Raw genomic sequence first — 22,598 nt, 5'->3', positions numbered from 1 at the left:
TATTTAACCTCTGGAATAATTAAACAGATAATATTTTTTATGGTATGGATTTATTTCGAAAGGTTGTACAATTATTTCTTTTCGGGTTTCTTGGCTGCAGGCTTCTTTGCGCCAGGTTTAGGTGCCGTAACGGCAGCCTTAGTTCCTTTCCTTGACTTTTTCTTAATCTTCAAGAACGCATGTGTCCTCAACTTATTTCTGACCTGCCTAGCTTTGCGCAGCTTGAATCGGTCGAAGTCACTAAGGGCAGCTCGCTGTGAAGTTATTATTAAATCACTTTAATTTGGAGAGTCGGTATTGTGACACAAGCATGGTCAATTTTAAATCAAATCAGACAAATAATGGCTTCATTTATGTGTCAGCCGGCAATTCCTATCAAGAATATAGGTTCATCATACAAACAAAATTAGCGGGCCAAAAGATTTTCAAAGTAATCTCCCATACCTTTTTCTTGGCTTCTACTTTTTGTGCCCACATGGACTCGCTCCATTTCTCATCAATTTTCCCATCAGACCATGCCTTGCGTACAACGCGAGTCGAGCCAGTGAATGGGAAACGTAGACGGAATTTTGTCAGGTGTAATTGGCTAAGGCGCATCTGACCTCTGGGAATATTTGCAGCCGGTCCATCAACCAACACCTGGAAATACAAGATTAAATTCAGAGCCGAACATTCCCACACAATGTTATTGTTTGGTGGATCAGAGTGTTTTCAGAAAAAGTGTGATATCTTCAATTATGTATCAGCCGGCAATTCCTATCAAGAATTTGGGATCATCATTAAGAATATTGACCAGACAAACAAAGGATTACAGTGAGAGCATCTTGATTTCGAGAAATACAATTCATAAATATTAATTGAAATTATTCAAATCAAGCGACCGGTTTCTTGCTTCAATGTAACCTCGGTTCTAATCATCAAGTCAAAAATCGTATAATTTGATTACAAACTAAAGAATCTTACCCTGTTTTGATCAATTATGTCAACAATTGTGACAAGTTTGCCTTCATGGGGCCCATCGCTGACATAGGCGACGCGGCCCGTTTCAACGAACCTCTTGAACGGCTGTAAATAACAATGAATGGTAAATAAGACTAACAATTGTGCGAGAACATGTAAAACGTTTACACAGAGTTTAAGTTTCGATCAAGAAATCTGTGGGTCGAATCGGGCTAATTGGATTGGAACAAACCGAGACTTTGGAATCGGTCTCAAATTATGGTTGAGATCATTTGGATTTGCGGCTAAACGTGTACGAAATAGTGGCGTATGCCATGTGGCTGGTGATGAGCCGCATTGTAAAAAGGTTATATTCCCATCAATAAACTGTTCTCCTCTTACACTCGGAACACAAATTCATTTTCACGGTTTACCCGATTACATTCGTGTTAGAATAATAGGGAAATTGAATAATATTCGATACTTTTATTGAGAAAACTGACGTTATAACAAGAGCCACAGCATGCTTACCATGGTTAACCGGAAGCGAAAGACCTGAAAAACTGAAATGGGAACTTGCCGGACATTCGCCCAGAGAAAAGTAGTCAAGCTCATGACTGTCTAATCAACACATTTACCTAATTCCGCAATCTCTCGAAAAGGAAAATGAAGAAAAAATCATTCAAATTTCAATTTTATAGAATGTATCCGCATTAAGTTACCATTAATCAATTATCAGAATAAAAAAAAAAAAAAAAAAAAAAATAGCCTGACAAGTCACAGTAACGGGAAAGTTTGTGCGTTCAAGACTAGATGGCGCTAATAGAGTTTTAAGTTGGGCCAAAGCTTATTTCATTGACAAGGCTTCAAATCTCATCATCGATTGGCTTATGAGGTGCTTATGACGCTTGAAAATGATTTGTTTAGACATGGCCGCGATAGTTTCGAGTCTGTGGTGAAACATTTATGAGCTAGTGAGCATATTATATTCGACGATATCCGCTGATTTGCAAATATGGTAATGTTGAATTTTCAGTAACAATCTTAATAAGTAAAATAAGTCCGTCTCATGTTTTCGACACTTGTGTATAAAATGGAAAAAAAATACACATCACCCAGCAACTGGGCTAGTCAATGCATAATTTTAGTAGATAGTAAATCATGCAATTAAAAATTTATTCACAGATACTATCCAGAGCTAAACCTGTCGTAACAGATGGCACCAAGAAAAGCGCCTCGAGAAAGGAGATCCCTAAGTTGGAGGAATTCCTTGAAAAGCGAGACTATACAGGAGCGTTGACGTTGTTGGAGTACAATGGAAATGAAAAAAATTCGATAAATACAGATTTATGGATTGGTTACTGCGCCTTTCACCTCGGCGATTATAAAAGAGCTGCCAAAGTATATGAGAATATGAGAAAGAAAGGAAATACTTCTGTAGATCTCGCTACAAATTTGGCATGTTGTTATTTTTACCTTGGTATGTACCCAGAAGCGTTGAACGTTGTAGAAGAATCCCCTGACAGCCGTTTGAAAATCAGGATTCTCTTTCACCTGTCTCACAAAATGGGTGATGAGAAAAAACTCATGGAATACCACCAAATGCTAGAGGATGTTATTGAGGATCAACTGTGTCTCGCTTCTATCCATTATCTCAGGGCTCACTATCAGGAGGCCATCGATATATACAAGAGAATATTACTGGAAAACAGGTTAGTTTTCAACTGACAAAAATAATCACATCATACAATTGAACGGAAGCCTACAATTAGCAAAGCAGCATGTTGTTGTAATCAAACATTGCCAGAGTTTCTTCTAAATTAAGTTGAAAGAAACGAGTTACTCATTTATTCTAGTAAACCGATTAATTTGAAGAACGAATCCTCGATGAGTGGCAAAGAATCCGAAGTATACTTGATAGCTGAACTCTTAAAGAATACCAGGTACCCCATCCATATTCCCACTATCCTTATGTCCCGCTTTCAAATCTTTGATTTTCCTGCATACCTAAAAAATTAAGCAAGTTATGCCAAATTAAATGACTAATGTGTTTTTGCTCATATTTTCATTAGGGACTACTTAGCCTTAAACGTGTATGTAGCTCTATGCTACTACAAACTGGATTATTACGACGTCGCTCAAGAAGTTCTTCAAGTTTATTTGCAAAAGCATCCAGACAGCGCAATCGCGATCAACCTGAAAGCTTGCAATCACTTCAGATTGTACAATGGCAGTGCTGCGCAGGCAGAGATGAAACAACTTATGGAACAAACATCAAGCTCTTTCAGCTTTGGGCATGATCTAATACGACATAATATAGTAGTACGTATTTAATACAAGTGAAAGATTAAAATTTTCAATAATTCCACTCCTTAATTATCTCGTTTCTGCATCGTTTCAGGTATTCAGAGGTGGCGAAGGTGCTCTTCAAGTATTGCCTAGCTTGGTAGATGTAATACCAGAAGCTAGATTAAATCTCGTTATATATTACTTGAAACAAAACGAAGTAAGAGAAGCTTTTGAACTCATTAAAGACCTTGAGCCAGCCGTACCCCAGGAATATATACTGAAGGGAGTAGTTAATGCCGCCATTGGTCAAGAAACAGGCTCTGTAAGTTTATCCACATTATGCAACCTGTGGATAAAATATTTGGAAAATATCATTTTTTATTTGTCATGGATAGATGTGCTATTTATTTATTGATTGCGTTTTTATTTTTTGGCTGGTTGTGAGTTTTTTACTTTCTTCATTTATTTTTAGTTTTCTTCACCTTCAATTTACCGTCAAACTGAGGGTGAAATATTTTTAGAGGGAGAACATAAAGACAGCCCAGCAGTATTTTCAACTAGTCGGATCATCAGTGTCAGAATGTGACACAATTCCAGGTCGTCAGTGCATGGCTTCGTGTTTCTTTCTGTTCAGGCAATTCGAAGAAGTCTTAGTCTATCTACACTCGATAAAGAGCTACTATTTCAATGAAGATGTATTCAATTTCAATTATGGCCAAGCTAAAACAGCTGCTGGGTATTTCAAGGAAGCTGAAGATGCCTTTCTCATGATTCGGAATGAGAGATACAAGAATGACTATGTCTACATCAGCTTACTTTCTTACTGTTGTAAGTATTCGTTTCTTTGAGAGAAATGTTGTATCTTTTTCATATGTGTTTTGTCACCTTTAAATGCCAAGTCTTGATCATTAACGCCATCCTCGAAAACATTCATGTCGAACTATGTCTACAGCAGATAAGTGTAGACAACTACAAGGAACAGCAGTGCTATCTCTGAAAAAACTGTAGATCTACATTTTTGGGGGATTTTCACAGGCAGCACAATGAGTCCTACTGGTCTAGAACTAGGTAGCAAAATACCGCGGCTGCATTTTGATGTCCGTAAAAATCCAGCCATATATTTCCTGTCACAAAATATGCACCTTTATGAGATATGAAGCCTTTACTAATGAAATTCTTGTGTTAATGACTGGTTTGGGGAAACCATTATCATTTTAATTAACTACCCAGAAAATCACTGTACTGCTCTGTATCCGCATAATCAAGGCTAATCACATCACCTCAATTTCGAAACTAAATTCTCCGTCCATAATATTTAAAAATAACATCATGTTGTGTATATTTAGATATAATGAACAAGAAAGCTCAGTTAGCCTGGGAGCTTTACCTAAAAATGGAAACATCCAATGAATCTTTCAACCTTTTGCAATTAATTGCAAATACCTGCTACAAAGTTGGGGAGTTTTGGCATGCGGCTAAAGCATTTGATATGCTGGAGAGAATGGACCCAAGTCCTGAGCACTGGGAGGGCAAGAGAGGAGCATGCTGCGGGACCTTTCAGTACATTGTAGCAGGAAAACAGCCAAAGTAAGTATATTAAAAAAAAAAGAAGTAATACGAAAAAGACGCACATAGGAAAACTGTAATAATTTAAAAATTGTGTTCTTGAGAAGTCGTCATTAGGTTAGTCACTAACCAGAAAAATTCCGAGACTCTTGTTTGCAATCCAGAATTTAGTTCACCAGAGAAGCAAAATGTTCACAAAAATTGATAATTTGTCGGAAATTTTATCCTTGATGCGGTAACTTTTAACTTTTAGTATTATTTTCCTGTATAGGGAAAGTTTCACCTAGTACGGTCTTACATCACTGATTTTGTTAGACAACTTTTCCCAAAAATTTGAAGTGACAATTGCATTTTATCAATCATTCTGTATAGTTTTCCAATTCACTAACCATAGTCACTATGGGATTAAAAGATTTCTCAGGTGTGGAAGAAAAATTTGATACATGTAATGTATAAGGACGAATTTATGCTTGCCATATAAAACGTAGCAAAAATGATGAGATCTAAAAAGTGACAGCTTACAATTACCCTGATACAAAGAACGGCATCCTGTGATGATGCGTGTTTATAACAGTTATTTATTCTCGTGTACAGAGAACTGTTGCCGGACGTAATTCAACTGCTAAGAAATACGAATAACTCACAGGTAGAACAGATATCGCGAGTTATGCGAAAGTGGGGTAAAGACAACAGGATAAACTTCTAAGGAATTGAACATTCAACTCCAATTAAACTGACGCACGTCAGTTACCTGCATAATTATCTGCAAAATGCTGCCGCGGCTGTTTCTCTCTAAAGTCAATCAGCCATTCGTTAAATTTCTTACACTTGATATCTTATCGCATCACGCGCTTATCGTTGGATACAATGTATACTTTTGACCTCGACACTTTAGAGAGAAAAATACCGATGCGGTACGTGAAAATATGAAATTACTCTACATTTCGCGTGAGTATGTGCGTTTGTGTATTATATACGTGTTGTATGTATATTTACAGGGATTTAAGTTATGAAACCAGTCCGTCCATGTATTGTGGCTTTATTTATAAAACGTCGATATGAATAATAAGATATACTAACGATATGGATAAGGAAAAGAGTAATTTTCACCACAATCCTATACTTTCCATGAAATATGGCACACAAAAAGATTCATGTGTTTTGCGTTATGTGGAAACATAAAAAACCAAGCACTAATATGTCTCGTAAACAATTTGCAACTTTCCGGTCAGATCTCTTCCCGGTAATAATTTCCTTTAATCCGAATTACAGTGTACACCTTTAATTTTCCAACCTGACTAATGCTCATGTGACAGTGAGAAACTAACACGCATTGAGCAGCTAACACAAGTCATGTAACACGTAGAACTTGTGCCTTATACCTACATCGTGGACATGTATCCAAGAAATCAATCTTAACTACATTGCACCGATGCCGTACGAATACGACGTTGTTAATCATCGTAACGTCCGTCGAATATAAAATCTGTCAAATGTCTGCCCTCCTCTCAGAGGTCACCGTGGTTTCGCCGAAGAACATTATCTCCGAGACGAGGAGGAGGAGGAGGAGGAGGGGGAGAAGGGAGGGGTGGTTGGCACTTATCATTTGTAATAACACGTTCCCGCATCAGAATCGTTATTCGTTCCTGGAAAGCCCGCAGGGTGCAAAGGCGAGCGCAAACGCATGCTGCAACTACTTATACTACTACTTCCCGTGGATATACTACTTCGAGGATGCATCGGGTTCTCGGAGTGCAGCCGGGGTGCATGCGGACCCTCGTCGCCTGAGGATGAGACGTAGAGCCGAAATCGAAGCGTCGGAAATCCTGAGTGGAGGGTGAGACGAGCAGAGAGGGCCGAAGACGCGACGCAGTCTCGCGCGGTGCATGTTATACGGCTATACGCCGTTCTAGGAATACCTACGTGGATCAATTTTAGCATTCCTCCGGGCTCGATGCGTCGGGTATAGACTGGTATTTTAAACATAGCCTTCGAACGCTCCAAGGCGACGTGACACTCCGTGTCTGAGTCACGCTTCGAGAAATAGGGAAAATAAACAAACACTGGGTGAATAATAACGATATTATAACGAAGAAACCTTTGAGATTCGATTAAATATATATATATATACGAGTATATAAATATAAAGAAAATTCAGCTCAATTACAGCAATATCGTAATAACGAGAATAAAAATGAGCTGGCATACTTGTCGATTGATTATTACATACATATTATCCTGTGAAGGAAGTTCCTCTTCTAAAAATATATGGTTACGTGTATAATATGTAAATATAGCTATCCTGTAAATTATAAACTCGAGAGGGTTTTTTTTTTATAGGGAATCGTTTGTATTTTAAGAAACGATATATCATCGGTTTTCTTCAAATGAAATAAAAAATCGCCGAGGTATACCAGAGCTGCGGGACAAATAGGTGCTCATCATGTATATGCATGTTAAGAACTGACGTGGCGTAGGGTTGGGCCCGTGTATCATGCCTACCTCCATCATCGTGATACCTCCGTTCGATAAGTTCCTCGAAGAAGAGTTCAGCGTTGTGGGACCCATGCAAGGCAGGCCTACAGGGAATCGTGATACTCTTCGTTACATTTACAAGACCTGACCAGCGTCCGCTATCCTCGTCCTTTTTGTCCCCTATACCGAGAATAACGCGATAATCTCTATCGCTTTGTCGGCAGAGAGAGGCTCCTGTTTTAAATAACAGAATATAATGACCTTTTCCTCAGCTTGAAAGTAATCATCATCGTCTCCATCGGACGTTGCATCGTCCGTTTATGGAAACGCTTGATCATATTCTCATAAAAATGATCTAGCTGAAATTCTAAAAAAAACGTGACATTCCGCCTGTACTGAGTTGTTATATCCCTGAAAAGCATACGAAAAGGGGGTGAAATTGAGGAAGAGAAACTTCCGGGTAAATATTACTGGTAGTACGCGAGGTTTGAATCGCCAATGTGTACCATTGACTAATTTGCAATTCTATCTTCCACCATCATATTCCAGAAATACTATTCTCATACATCCGCAATTTCCGTTTCAAGAACCGTTCAGGATATCCCAGTGAAATTACATCGTGTCCTTTTAGAGTCGTGTTTGCCAATCGCATGACGCGGGTGCCTAACACGAATCGTTTGAAAGCGGAATTCTTTAAACTATAATAAATGGAACATCGACTTTAAAAAACTCTAAAAAAGTTATTCAATATTGGCTTGGATTTATAAATGTGGAAGTATATTCCATACACATTGTAGAAGGTTTTATAAATATTCAGCAAAACCTGTTTCAATTTAAAGCAAAAGTTCGTGAACGAGAACTCAATCGATTAATCAATCATTGTGTGGTTGTTCAACTCGCACATCTACGACATTAAAACCGTAAAATAAAAGAGTATATAGAAAATTGTCTAGATTTAACATATCTTGCTAAATATAAATCAGTCTCCAAAAATTTATACTTCTTAGACTCTTTTAACTCTGCAATACGATATACAAAACTGTTAAATTCCTAAAGTCGTTTATTGTATTCGCTCAGGAGTTTCTGATTATAGCGTGTGGGTATGAATATAAAAAGTTCCAATCGACCAACAGTCGTTAACTTTAAATTTTGAATGAAATGGGGTAAGTTACAAATAAATACAGGATTCATTAGTTCATACGGTACGAGGATGCGTAAAATTATACACTCACGAATAAAATTAGAGACTGTTAAGAACGAAAGTCTCGCGGCGTTGTACATACATATGTACACACATAACACGGAAATGTCAAATGCAGGGCACCGCAGAGTGCTCCGTTTTTATCCGCAATACGTCACCGCCTTATCGGTTATGTTTTACTACTATATCATAATACGGAATATACCAACGCCGGCTGAAAATCTCGAATGTATTATTATCATCATACACATCGGCGTTGGGTGCTTTCTGTGCACCGCAACAATGACTAATCTCTCGACGTCGATGATCACATTCGGGTTACAATGTATGTATGTACATACATACATATGCCTACAGGTATCTCACACGTTGTGCGTACGTCATGTTCTTACAGTTCGGATACCGCGTGGACGATCGGGATGACTAATGCAGAAAATTTTCAACTATCTAACCCCAACTGGTGTGCAACCTTTACCGCGAAATGGTACTGGACATATTTGGCGGAATTGAATTATGACTTATCGCCATTTCCTGAAACAATGCAACCGTCTCGTAACCGTTGAACCAAATAACCTAGATACCGGGCCTACCTGGTGCCGGGGTAGTTTTTAGTTTTTTTCCATTCTCGTGTCCATCGTCTTACGCTGGTGTAATACAAAGATTTGATAGCGTGGGCAAAAGTATCCATTGTAAAAACTGATTTTTTTCATCAATTTCGTCGAGATGCTTCGCACTCGTTTCGAAGCCTAACACTTTAATCCGCTTATCGCGCCAACTTCGGCAGAAATACTCGAAGATACCGCATTCCTGAGCAGATAAAGCGACCCCTGGAACAGCTGCAGCGCCGAGTCAATAAGTGCCTTTTTTCTTTGACTGAGAAAGAAATATCTTGAAAAGTATAAATCAGGTTTTCGGTATAGGAGATCGAATACCCCATTAGAATCGTGAAAAGAATCCCTTACCGAGTTCTCTGAATTTCGATATTACAAACGTGCAGGGTATAGATAACGCAAATAACCGAGAAACAGAGCTGCGAACAACCCGTGTGAAAATCTCTCGGTTTTCATCTTGGCCGAACGGAATTCCGGTTCAGTCTGACATCTGATCTCAACCTGAGCTGACATTTCCGCGCTCTTTGCTCGCGCTGGTATACAAATAATACGAACACGCATGTATGTATTCATATACTTCCTTATGAATACCTTTGCATATGGGCAATGCGCGTGTATAATGCCGGAAGTATTCGTGGGCTCGTTGCATAGTCTGGGAAATTGCGCAATTTGTCCAACGAGTTGCATATCAGCGGGAATGAATTGTCCCGGATTTCTGCGAAAGGGGGGAAAAAGTAGTCATGACAACCAGCGAAAAACGTGCAAATAACGGGGATAACTGGTGCGGCGAAACGCGCAAATTACCGGTTGATCAATTAAACTTGCGAATAAACGCAAACGTATTTCTCGAGTTTATACTTTCTATGTTCCAGTCCTAAATACGGAATTCATTCCGCAAACTTCAAATCGGTATTTTGAGTTTCTTCCAATTTGCAAAGCCAATTTCTAGAAAGTCATTCTAGAATTGCGCAGAACGATTTGTTCTCTGACGTTTCGTTACGTTAACGTTACTAATTCTACAGTCTCGTAAAATTTCGTAAGTAAGACGAGCTTTTCCACGATTCCATCGACGTTCAATTTCGCAAACAAGTTTTCTCGGTATTTTTCAAATATATTATTCAACGGCGGAATCGATTCACCCAAAAAAAAATTTCAGAATACCACAAAATTGTTTTAACGCCACGGCGTATAACGCAGGTGCTAAAAGTAACGAAACTCTCTAGTTCCGAGTAACTAACGGTGCACAACGATCTCAGAAGCTGTTCACCTCGCTGCAAGTGTTACACGCGTATAATGGTTGTGCCGTTTTTGGTGCGGCGTAAAACACTTTCGCTGTGGAATATTTTGCACAACTAGCGAACGAACGAGCGACGCTAAAAGTTCCTTTTTGATTTTTACACCGGAGTTTAATTAGTTCTGGGCATTCGGAAACAATACTCTTCGCTGGATCTGGTTTATAAAAAGCTGTTCACACAAGGATCGAAGACCTCAAGAATTTTGCAAAAATTTTATCAAGCCACTGTATGCCGAGTGCAAGACAACAGCCGGTAAGTATCACACTTCGCGTGTGTGACACGCATTAATTAAGATTTTTATTTTATCTTACTTGCATTCAACGTTGTTATAAATAGCTCGATATTGTAAAGTGCTTTATTGCCGCGCCGGATTTACCATCTTGCGGAAGAACTTCGCGAAGCACAGACACACGCAACACACACATTTCTTATACACACGTGACCCACTGAGGAAGACTCGGATCTGGATTAGCACATAAGAAGTCACGCGTTTCGTGCAGCGTTAATCGTGGAATGCTATTTTAGGAAGGTGGAAAGTTTATTTCGAGAAATGATTCACGGACGGTGATCGTGGGCGAGCTAAGCGCGGGGGTTGGCCATAATCCGAAAGTTGAATTATGGGACTTCGGAGAAGTTGCTGTTAGCTGTCGGTTGAAAACAGCCTCAAAACAATTCTTCAAATACGATTTTCAAACGTCGAACAAAGACCGAGGCTAGACGCTCGCGTTCCTTCGAGATGAGTAAAGCGGTGTTCTGGTCTGGACGACGAGCGACGCCAAAGTGTCTTTCTTTTCTTTTTTTTTTTTTTTTTTTTTTTTTGAAAAAAAAGATGAATAACAATAATATTTCTTGTTGTTGTTATTATTATTATTGATAATTGATGACACGGGATGGCGTCACTGCAGCGAAATTAACAAAAAAGAAGCTCAATACAAGAAAGAGGAGGAATGTGAGAAATGGAGAGAATGAAAATAGAAAACAGCGCTGCAAAACAGTTTTAAATATTCCACGAACTGTCTATCCGGCGAATCTACACGACCTCTTGACGTCATGTAAGCATCACTGGCCGTCAAGACGCTATTTTCACTTTGGCTCCTCCGTTCCTTTTATCCGATGCTAGTGACGTCGACGATGAAACGCGTCGGGATGTTTACGAACAGGCTTGACGACATATTTAGTCGTTGACGGAAAACTGAGACAGGTGTTGCTAAAAATATGTTAAAGTGGCGCCAACGATTTTGCCACTACAATTGCGCGTTGCTGTACCTACGCAACGCGTTCACGCTAGTTTTTTTGCCTTTTGCCAATCGACGCTTTCTCGCCGCCACCGCACATTTACGTACACCCTCATCACCTATGTTTCGCTGAAAATCTACTACGTCGCACATTTGGCCAACTGTCGATCGGATTTTCGACTATTTTTATTTATTATTGTACAGTCTAGACGGTCACAGGATAGCGGAGGCAGAATCGACAGTCTTCTCATGTATATATATGTATATATGTATGTGATACAACATTCCTCAATCGCGTGAGTGCACTCAACCCTTTGAGTGACAAATGCCATTATAGTGGCAACCTTGTTCATTTTTATGCAAAATCCTGGATTTTTTTGCATTCTTTATTCAGTTCCTTTGCGATTGACGAAAAAAATCCAATTTACAGATTATAAACTTTCGATTAAACAAGAAATACGTTATTCTTAATCACAATTTGATCTAGACGATCTGTGGAAAATTGATTTATTAATAAAATTAGTTTAATAGTAGAATAATGAGATTTCTATGATGTCGTTAACGTAATGAGATGTTTGTAATTGAATTACAGTATTTTAACACTTTCTCCTCCATCACGGGAACTCTTACAGTCGCATGGATTACCTTCAGTGACAATATACTTAAAGCTCTGTCTCATCGCGTTATTGTTTCATTATTTTTTCAACCGAACTGTAGACTCCATACAGCTTTAAGAAAGAAAAAATCACCGTCTCAACATCATTGCAGGTGCAACATCCGTCGAAAAATTGTCCCGACAAGGACAAATACTAGAATAATTTCGGAGAATTTTCACATTTTTATGTAAATTAAGTAGCCGATAGTTTATGCAAATGTTTACATACGGTATTCGCATATTAACCTTGATATGCGCGGCTCGTTATAAACGCTACAAGAAGGTCGGATATCTCGAAATGCGGAAACAGGACTTTCTCTGAGTATAAAAACGGAATCTAGTTCGAACTCGCTGTCTGTCACCGCGATAATTGCGGTTTTCGTCGAATCGCATAATTTCGTATCGCGAATCGCGATCCAAGGTCGCTTCCTCGTTTTCGATCAAACTACTGTGCGCATGCGGTGCCGCATTCTTGCAGTGCGTTTACGTAATGTTCGTTTCACTTTTTCGCAAATTCCTGTCATACGCCCGGCTATTCTGCGAATCTAATTCTGCAAATGCTGAATGTTGTACACATTATACAGGGAATACCGTATGAAATATCAGAAGCGATCGTATCCTGGAATTAACTGACCTTTGGATTAACATTTATCACGCACTGTATCCTACAATAATTCCTGGAAACAAAAGACGATCTCCATAGAGATCAGTGTAATTAGTATATTCGCGAATCGTAATTAAAAGGACGAAAAAAAATCGCGGGATAACAAATTCCGGTTAATATCTGTTTATTACAGATATTACAGATAGAAAACCGTACCCGATAATTATAGCACTTCCGGCAAGGCGTATAAATTCCGCGTAATTTAGCGGGAAATTTTTTGCACATTCTCTGTTACCAAGAGATACAATCTTTATTTCTACACCTGTTAATATATCAAATCTGATTATTATCTACCATTAATTATCGACGATAATCTACGTTTCTACAACTCGAGATAGGCTCATAATTTTTGATCGCTGTTCCAGTGCCGTAAAAATCCTGAACGGTTCATGTTGTGAACAACCGATGTGTATATATAAAATCATTATGTACTGTTAGAAAAAAACCCAACGGCTACTTCTTCATCTATGCAAATCAACGCAGAGTTACCTACAATTAAGCAAAGGCTTCTGTGGTAACGAAAACACAGTTTCCGGTGATTAGAGTCGTTCATACGAATCGTTACGTGCAGAATTGACGGAAGTATACCCGAAGTAATAACTTCTCTGCGATCAAGGTGCAGGTGAAAGAAAAAACAAAACAAAAAATTATTGACGTCAAATTTTATTACCACAAGAATATTAACAGATTACAGTACAGGTATACTGCCCTAGCATCTATGTATTTCTTGTACATTGGATTAAAAAATTTGCGATTGATGAGCCATATGTCGCTGACAAATTATAACTGCGCGTTAGCGGATGTTATCTCTGAACGCTTTATTCTTAGTACCCGCTTAATTGTAATTATTTGCGCGATATCCAGTGCTACAAAAAAAAAAAAAAAAAAAAAAAAAAAAAAAAAAAAAATCAAATAAAAGAAAACAAAAATCGAATTCCAAGTAGTGTGTCAGGTGCCAGAATCCTTCATCAGACTGTGTAAAATTTGTTTACGGCAGCTGAGCTCGACCACGTGAAACGATCTCAAATTTTGCAAGAGTGGTGTAGGTTTTTATGTATATTATATACATATATATATACGCACATCTATGTCTTATATAGCGAAGAAATAGTCGACCGAGTTTATTCTTTACAGCCATAAAACCGCCGCGAGGTATTTATTCTTTAGTGTACTTTTTCGCCAAATTACACATTCTTCGCCTTTGAAATTGTAAATTCAATCGTACCGTATAATGTAAAAACGGTGTTCTACATTGGCAGTTGAAATTCGGGGAAATTCATGTGAGATATAGAGATTATTTGAGTTGGCTGTAACGCAGATTCTCGAAAATAATTTTCGTGCATAATTATACACATGGGACCGATCGGAATTAACGAGGATATGCTCGCTCGGCAACCTCGCGGTTGAGTCTAGACCCCGAGATAAATATCTGCGGGGTATGAAATTTTGTTGTAAAAAAAAAAAAAAAAAAAAAAATTCCTCGCAATATACCTACTTGCGTTCTGCAACGTTCGCACATACCTCCAAAACTGTTGAGTATATAGACAGCAAATATGCGTACGCACGTAATGCGTGTGCGAGTTTAAGCTTCCTGTCTGCACATTCAGAGACTTTTTTTTTTACTCGCAATAACAGGTTCCCATGGATAGAGCTCAATTATATTGCCAACTTTTGCAGGAATGTTATATTATTGTATAATTGCAGTTCGAATGGAAGCGGGATATACATATATTACATGTATGTATAGATATTTAAATTAGTAAAGTAAAATATTGTAGCATTTATTTTTAGACAACCTATAAAACATTTTATATTCTTTATCGATAAACTATCGTTACGTAACGACCATATCAAGTCCCTCCTCCTCATGTAATACATTTCATGATACTGTTATAGCTTTTAGCAAATCACTATGAAAGGAAGAAAAATTGAATTAATTTTTCATCAGTTAGAAATAATTCGTAAGCTGACATAATAATTTGACAGCAAGGCGGTGGGATCTAGGTTTAATCACTAAGCTTGGGTTGTAGGAATTTGCAAATTTTTCAAATGCGTAATACATGTGAAATACACACAGGCGGAATAGGTATATATTATTTTGCGCACCTGCCAAGACCCGAGAATAGTAGGCATTGTTGGTAATTGAACAGTGTAAGATTTATACTGGAAAGTGTTTTATCCGTCGTTTGAAGGTTCTGATACCGATCAGACCCGAGTATCGGTATCAATCTGTTGCGAAACTTTCAGCATTAGTTTTTTAGATCTAATCGCGGGCTAGAATTCAGGCAAAAATATATATATATATATATGTATACATATATAGTGTATAGAGCACGACGGGTAGGGGTAAAAATCTAGAACAGCTGATTAATAGAAGACCCAAATTTTCACAGACGCAAAAATTAAATTTTTAAAATTGTGAAAATATAGAAAGTACAAGTACCTATAGAAAATTTAGAATCAGAAGTACGAACGACAAAAGATGAAATATAAAAAAATGAAAACACACAAAGGCAAAATCTTTAATCTGTATACCATTCTATATCATCGAGACAAATTTCGACGATTCTACATTTCGGTATTCTATATTCTGACCTTTCCATATAGATTCGATTCTCCATACTTAGACTTTCTACGTTTTTAAATTCTTAAAATTGAATTTTCGCTTTTTCAAACGCTCGATGTTCACAGCTCATCTATTTTTCATTCTATATCCTCACGGCTCACCCCCACCCATAGAGTCACGACGGTATCTCATCTCTCTGATACACGAGGTGCGTATGATGTATACATGTATATACATGACAGGCACTCATGATCGAACCACGGCTACGCAGAAGCATAAGCTGCTGGCTGTCTATAAGCTGGCGTTTTATTTTCTCTGTCAAGTAATTTATCCAACATACCTATATCACAGTATATCAACTTCCGAGAAAACTATGTACGCGGGATCAGATCATAATGGTCTAGTAAACACTTCAAGGAAATCTAAAGCCGTACCCAGCACAGCTCTTTCCGATGCGCAAAAGTCTTCCGCGGCTTCTCGAATCTAATTGTGTGTCTTCGTTAGTCCGCTGCACGCCTGCGAACGTCTGTAACATCTTTCGCATTTTTGCACGCACACACCGACTTATACCTTAGATATACTTGAACGCGTGTTGCGATTTCCAATATCTCGACGGCACGCGTTTTACTGTAACATATGTCAAGTTTTTATCTTGACGGTTTGCCAAGATCTGCATTCGGAGAGGAGATCCCCGCTCGATTTGCACATATTTGCAAACAAGCGCGTACCTACAGCTAACTAAGTAAACTCGATCGTTTGTAATGACGTGATTACGTCGGGCAACGGGAGTCGCAAATGCGGTCTCTTCTACTAACTCGAATCCGCGGAATCGCGAAAATAGAGTCAGTTCGCAAAATCTGGGTCAAATTTCGTAGCCTGGTTACTGCCAGCTGTAGATATAAAGAGTAGAAATGAATTTTGCGTAACGAAAAAATTAACAACAGGCGAATAGCAGTAAGGGGCCATTCGTTAATTACGTAAGGGTTTCAAGGGGAGGGGGGGGGGGGGGGGGGGGAGGGCGAAAAAATCTATACATAACCTTATCTCGGTAAAAGTAATTCTTACGTAATATTTTACAAGTCGGAATGTGCATAATAAACATTTTCCTTTGAAAAAAAAATGTCCGTACAGCAATGTCTCAGGAAAGAAAAATCGTAAAGAAAATTAAAGGGCAGTTTGAAAAGCTACAAAAATTTTTTATTTAGACGTTCCACAAACTATGAGATCTATTTTTTCATTTTTAATATATAATTTCATTTATATATTGTTATTGTAAAAAATTTTATTTCGTAATAAGTTTTTAAAATCGTAAATATGTTCATATTTACACACTTTGAAGCTTATAAATGAAAACTTTAGGTAAAATCTTATGTAAGAAGTGGGTAGGGGGGTTGAAGATGGCTAAAATCATTCTTACGTAATTAATGAATGGCTCCTAATTAGAAATTTCCAATTTTGCAACTTTTCGTCTAATTTCTTCCTCAAGGATCGCATATTTACCTTTTAACCTTCGTAGGATATGTGCCTGGTATAATTACTGTACAGCTGCAATGCATAAGAATGATAATCAGAGTGTAATTCACTCTGTTTAATTCCGCTCGTTTATCAATTAAATTCCTGTCACGGCTACGTCTCGAAGATATATTTTGCGGTATTAATAAGGGAAACTTAATTCGAAGATATCGACCATTTGCTTTCCTTCGATACCGACGTCGTTTGCCCCCGCGATTTTTATCATGGAAACAATGAGTTTCAAGGCTCGAACATGAAGATGGATCACGCAACGAAAATAACGCTATTAAACCTGTGTTGATATTATACGTTCGTAGAAGATTTCTCGGTACTTGTTTTCAAGCGTTTTTTTACAGTCTATTTTCCTCTTACGCTTCATTTGCTCACTTGATCTAGTTTTGGATAAAAACAACTTCGGTACAAGATTCTCCTCCTTTCGTCTCCCGCGAAGTATATTTGAGAGGGTGATCTAGCCGATTTCGACGTTGATGTAGGTATACATATCGAAATGTCTAAGTCCACGTATCGCAAACGTGAAAAAAGCTCAACAACTTCATTTTATCTGTAATTCTGAACAAAAAACACTCAAACACATTTTCATTTGACGCAGGAATAAATAAATGGCATGAATTCTACGAATTTACTGTAATTACCATTTCGTATAATTTGTGACATTTCTTTACTTCTGCGTCAAAGAAAAATTTTATTGCAGTGGTTTTCTTCAGAATTGCGTGTAGAATGGGCTTGTTGAGCCCTTTTTCCCGTTTGCGCTACACTGACTTCGATATTTGGAGATATATGCGCTAACGTCGAGATCGGCAAGAGCACTTCGTTATGGAGTAAACTGGTCGATTACCTCCTTCGAACAATCGTAAATTTGTATTTACCGTTTACCTGCAGTTGTTTAGATAATCCGTGTATAGGAGAGGGTGAAGCACAACGACCCTCCTAAGCCGGTCATTACTTTTTGTGGCTTTTTACCATCAAATTAATATATTTTGCTTCTACTTTGACCAAATTCACCAAATTTATACCAAAATTCTAAAAAACGTAGGAAAATAAATTTGATATAAATATTTTTTTTTTTAAACGTCCATTTTTCCCAGGATATGGTAAATTGGCTTGAAATAGCCCAAGTGGATGAATACCCTAAATTTGCAACCATGAAAAAGAAAATAAAAAAAATTTCGACCCAATTTTTTTGGGCGGTCCATTGCGCCCCGGATATTTCACATTGGCCTAAAAATGAGTACCTAAATACATGAAATTCACGATAATTTGGTAGAAAACCAAGAAAAAATTTCGTTGGCCAAATTTTTTATTACTTACTTGCGTATGAGTCTCTCATAGAAATTGACTAACAATAATAAACGTCAAAGCCAGTTCACAATCGGAACGCGAATAAGATACCTCAGCTAATCACGCACCGGAAATATTTCGTCAATTGTAGCATGAAAAATGACGGAATTTTTATTGTTGGATGTAAAATTGCAGCCAGGCTCACCCATTTTGCAGACAGCTTTAATACAGTATAATAATATATATATATATACACCACCACATTCAGCCTGTGAATATTTTAAGACAAATGGAGTCGACGTCTGTGCCTTCCGCGGGTCACCTTGATCGATATTAACACCTGCTTAACCAACAGCTCTGATTGCGAAACTATATTTACATAGATATGATGTGTGAACATGTGTTCCACGTCGCAAAATACTTTGCGAAATGATGGACGTATATACCTATATTTGACATTTAAAATTTAATGTGCTCCGAGGTATAAAAATGTGCGGCGTGTTGATACACTTTTATCACTTTACGTGTGTAAGAAGGATATTTCCATGAAATTCTGTTAATTTTATACAACGACGAAAGAAATTACCCAGCAGCGGTCAGATTATATGTAATAAACATTTTGCCTCCGCGTGATACACGCGTATATAAAACTTTAATGTATAATCATTCGCCGACTCTGATATAATAATTGATTCCGAAGAACGAACGAGTAGAAAATAATAATGAGAATAATCCAGATAACGATAAAAAAAATCATATTCACACACACACACGTATAGGTATAGGTATGTGTTCAAGCAAATACCGTTATCCTTGCCTCCGTATTTACACTTGCGTAAGGTCATCGTACATATTTGCGTGAAAAATTTTCCACCAGTCAGACCGTTTACCTTGAGAAACGGTAATATTTCGAATATAATGCCGCCATTGACACAGGTGTAGATATGGTAGAGATATTCGTTTACAATATATCGTGACGATAAAACTGAAATTTGTCATTGACTGTGGTTTAAATAATAATAATAATAATAATAATAACAAAAAAAGAACTAATTTTCATCATACGTTCCGTCGATAAACTTTATATGTAATTAGATTATCTGTAAGTATTACATCACACCAATCGTGAGTCGAGAGATTCAGAGCAAATCTTACTATGACTTGTAATTTGGACATGAAAATCTATGAAATCAGCAAGCCTCGATAACTTTTGTTTTTATTGCATGGAAATTAGCTAGCTTCCTACGTGGAAATCCTGTTATGGCTTATCAATTGTTAGACAGTGTGAAGTATAAGTAATTTTGATTTTGCAAAATGTTTGATATAATATTAAAAATTCTTATCACAAATCAAATGGTGAAGAAAGTAAAATTTTTACTCAAATTTCGATATTAATATTTCTGCTTGTTGGCACTTGATGATTATATGGCTGTAGATAAAATATCCCTATTCAGTTTAACATGGAAGCAAAATCGCAGGTAATTTCCTGTGTTACACCAGGGTGGTCACAAATTTGTGGGACAAAAAATTTCATGACATTTCCAGTTTTTCCAGGATCTAAAACCTAGTTTTCCCTGACATTTTCCCAGTTTTAGTAAGTTACTAAAAATCTAAATCATTCAGCTTACTAACTCTATATTCGGTTAAAATTCAATTTGAATTTAGAAAAAATATAACGCTAAAAAAAGTCAGTTTGGGCCAATTTTTTTTCTCGATAAAAAAAAGTAAACTTATTACCTCAAAAAAACATTTCTAATTCCCATGATAAAAAAGTGACATTTTCAGTTTTCTCCACGACCAAATTGAAAATCCCCTCACATTTCCACGTTTTCTAGATTTCCCAAGGGTGTGGCCACCCTGTACACGTACCACGATTGTTCTCCCTGTAATTAATACGGGTACCATATCGGGTGGCAACAACCAGATAAAGGTAAATTGACGTGCGAGAAGATGAGATCGAGTGTCTGCGGAGAGAGAGGCGGAGATTAAGTACAAGGTGGAGGGAAAATTGTAAAAAGAAAGAAAAGGAGAGATACGTGGAGTAAAAAGGGGAAGAAGAAGAAGAAGAAGAAGTTAATGACGTTACGACTTAAGTCTCGAAATGAGATTTTAACTTCCAAATTCTCGGTAAGACGCGTTCCGGAAATTCCACCTTGTTTGGCCACAGCTTAGACGGCTTCTGCTTCTCCAGCTTCTCAACAGTACCTAATTGAAATCTCACGAGGGATAAAAAAAATAATGGCCAGAATTCGCGGAACCCGGTGAAATAACTCGGGAGATCGCAGGACGCCTGCGTCTTGCTGTCGACGAGCAACGTTGTGCAGCTAGGTTGTGGTTATCCTATGCTTGTAAATTGTACCACATACTCATCATCGTCCAATTATTTTTATACGATGCAGATTATACACTTTTTTTGCCACTTTTATTCGCGAAGCTTGATCATCGCTCAAAACGAGACCCAACATTTCCAGGGGAGCGATTTATTAACCGCCAATTCCTGCAACCTCTAGAGGTCTTTCACTAAAAATGTCTGAAATTTGAAGGTTTCCTTATTTTTTTATCATATTTAATCGGAAAAAATATTATTGTAGAAATATTATAATATAATACAATAATCGTGTGGATATTTATATCGCGAAGAGCAAGTATTTATAAGTATTTTTACATGGCGGCATAGTCATATAAAATATGTCAAATCATTTCACATTTATCTTCTACAAACGGAACAAAAAATAAGATAAACAAAACAACAGTTTCTTATTCGTAGCAGCCACGGAATAATTACCACATATTTCAACTCGTTAGAAGACTACATTCGAATCAACATGGCGTAAATTTATAACGAGTTTACGTTATTATTAGGTTATCTGACGGCCTGTGGACGGCTGTTTTGTTTCAGAAACTTTCTCGCGAAAAAAGTAGCTCGACGATAGCAAAACCTTGCATTACAATAATTTCTAGACTTTGTATTATACTGCTCGCGATCAGCTAAATTTTATTCAAGTCCAATTACGTCTGTATGCTTAGTGTGGTGAAGAAGTTGGGTATTTTTCGTGTCAGTAACCTAAATCGCTTTCAATATCTTCCCCTTGGGGTGGTCGAAAATTAAAAACAAACAGACCGTTTATTTGTCGTAAGATGATGTCAAACAACTTTAAATGCAATCGAAAGTAAACAAGAAATAAAGGTCATTTCATACCCATAATTACTGATGGCGAGAATTGTATTCGCTATAAGTCATATTAGTTTCTTAGCTTCCGATAGAGTGCTGATATTGACCGTAAACAATGAAGAAAAACCGAGGAAAAAAGCGTAATTAACAGATAAATTATTGCTCGGCGTGGTTAAGAAACGTACGTTATCATAATTTGATAAAACAAAACTGGTTACAGGCGGATAGAAGACCAAGAATAAACCTCCACAAACCTCCAATTAAATTGTTGCGATTTCCCAGAAGTAACTCGGTATGAAGAATGCGTACAAAGCGATAACGGAAGAATATTTCTCTAAAAAAGAACAAACTCGTCGACTGGCAGTCGTTAACTTATGCGTATATTTAAAAAGTAAAAAAACGTCTGATATACGAGCCGAAACGTTCTTCAGTGAATGCTTTTTTTTAAGCAGAATTATTTATACCGCTGGTTAATTGCAAGTGTGTAATTAAAACATTACGAGGTCTGCTGAACTCGTTCTTAATACTTAAAAACTTGAGCATCCCGCGCTGGTTACTCGGAAACGGTTCCATAATTCGTTTCAGCGGGACGCTAACAGGCGTTTAAAAACGATGCGACACCTCGAGCCATCTTTTCTCAATCTTTACATATAATAAAAAGGAAAAAAATAAAAAATAAAAAAAATAAAAAATAGAAGAGAAAAAACAACTTTTCTCATCCGACGAACGAGGGTGAGGATGGGACTGACTGAGTTATCACACTTTCTGGAGCTCAAAAGCGAGCCTCTTTAGCTCAGTGGTAGAGCACTGGTCTCGTAAACCAGGGGTCGTGAGTTCAAACCTCACAGGAGGCAGAGGATATTTTGCCAAGGTTCGCACTGTTGGTTGGGTCGAGCGTTCTTCGCGCAGCTTCCTGCTTCCTGGAATATGCCGGATTTTTTTTTCTCTAAACTTTTTCTTTCCTCGTTCCGTCTTTCATCCTTTTTTCCTCAACGCGCGAACCGAGCTGAGCGTGACTTATTTAAATTGTACCGAGAAACCGATCAATTTCATTACGTATTCGCTCTCCTGTCTCTATTTTACAACGCGGGGCAGGCGAGGGCGGACTCGGTCAGCTAT

The 22,598-nt window shown here is 37.7% G+C and overlaps 2 protein-coding genes and 1 non-coding gene across 4 annotated transcripts; 2 read left to right on the top strand and 1 right to left on the bottom strand.

Moving 5' to 3' along the window:
- Positions 1-25: 25 nt before the first annotated feature.
- LOC124405730 (60S ribosomal protein L14) lies at positions 26-1,569 on the bottom strand. Its single transcript, XM_046880885.1, has 4 exons — positions 1,471-1,569; positions 964-1,065; positions 445-639; positions 26-254 (listed from the first exon to the last, which is right to left on the bottom strand). Exons 1-4 carry the CDS (start codon positions 1,552-1,554, stop codon positions 72-74), a joined length of 564 nt encoding a protein of 187 aa, XP_046736841.1. The 5' UTR covers positions 1,555-1,569; the 3' UTR covers positions 26-71.
- A 277-nt stretch (positions 1,570-1,846) lies between these two features.
- On the top strand, positions 1,847-5,658 carry LOC124405725 (intraflagellar transport protein 56). 2 transcript variants are annotated; one of them, XM_046880879.1, is made up of 7 exons: positions 1,847-1,957; positions 2,125-2,651; positions 3,159-3,261; positions 3,341-3,550; positions 3,750-4,056; positions 4,575-4,815; positions 5,389-5,658. In XM_046880879.1, the coding sequence occupies exons 1-7, from the start codon at positions 1,955-1,957 to the stop codon at positions 5,498-5,500; spliced, it is 1,503 nt and encodes a 500-aa protein (XP_046736835.1). In that variant the 5' UTR covers positions 1,847-1,954; the 3' UTR covers positions 5,501-5,658. The 2 variants fall into 2 exon arrangements, with proteins under 2 accessions (XP_046736835.1, XP_046736834.1); XM_046880878.1 differs by having other exon boundaries at positions 3,012-3,261.
- A 16,603-nt stretch (positions 5,659-22,261) lies between these two features.
- Trnat-cgu lies at positions 22,262-22,333 on the top strand. Its single transcript has one exon. It is a non-coding gene; the product is annotated as a tRNA-Thr (tRNA).
- The last annotated feature ends 265 nt before the right edge of the window (positions 22,334-22,598 follow it).

The sequence above is a fragment of the Diprion similis genome, chromosome 4 (genome assembly GCF_021155765.1).
Source record: "Diprion similis isolate iyDipSimi1 chromosome 4, iyDipSimi1.1, whole genome shotgun sequence".
NCBI classification, from domain to species: Eukaryota; Metazoa; Arthropoda; class Insecta; order Hymenoptera; family Diprionidae; genus Diprion; species Diprion similis.
The sequence above is the reverse complement of the archived record's forward strand: the minus strand, read 5'-3'. Positions and strand labels throughout refer to the sequence as shown.

Excerpts from the sequence above, each read along its gene's own strand:
- LOC124405730 (XM_046880885.1), bottom strand. The coding sequence starts at position 1,554 with ATGAGCTTGACTACTTTTCTCTGGGCGAATGTCCGGCAAGTTCCCATT. Across the intron at positions 1,066-1,470 it reads TTCGCTTCCGGTTAACCATG|CCGTTCAAGAGGTTCGTTGA; the intron begins GTAAGCATGCTG and ends TGTTATTTACAG. Across the intron at positions 640-963 it reads ACATAATTGATCAAAACAGG|GTGTTGGTTGATGGACCGGC; the intron begins GTAAGATTCTTT and ends TTGTATTTCCAG.
- LOC124405725 (XM_046880878.1), top strand. Across the intron at positions 2,652-3,011 it reads AGAATATTACTGGAAAACAG|GGACTACTTAGCCTTAAACG; the intron begins GTTAGTTTTCAA and ends TATTTTCATTAG. Across the intron at positions 3,262-3,340 it reads TAATACGACATAATATAGTA|GTATTCAGAGGTGGCGAAGG; the intron begins GTACGTATTTAA and ends GCATCGTTTCAG.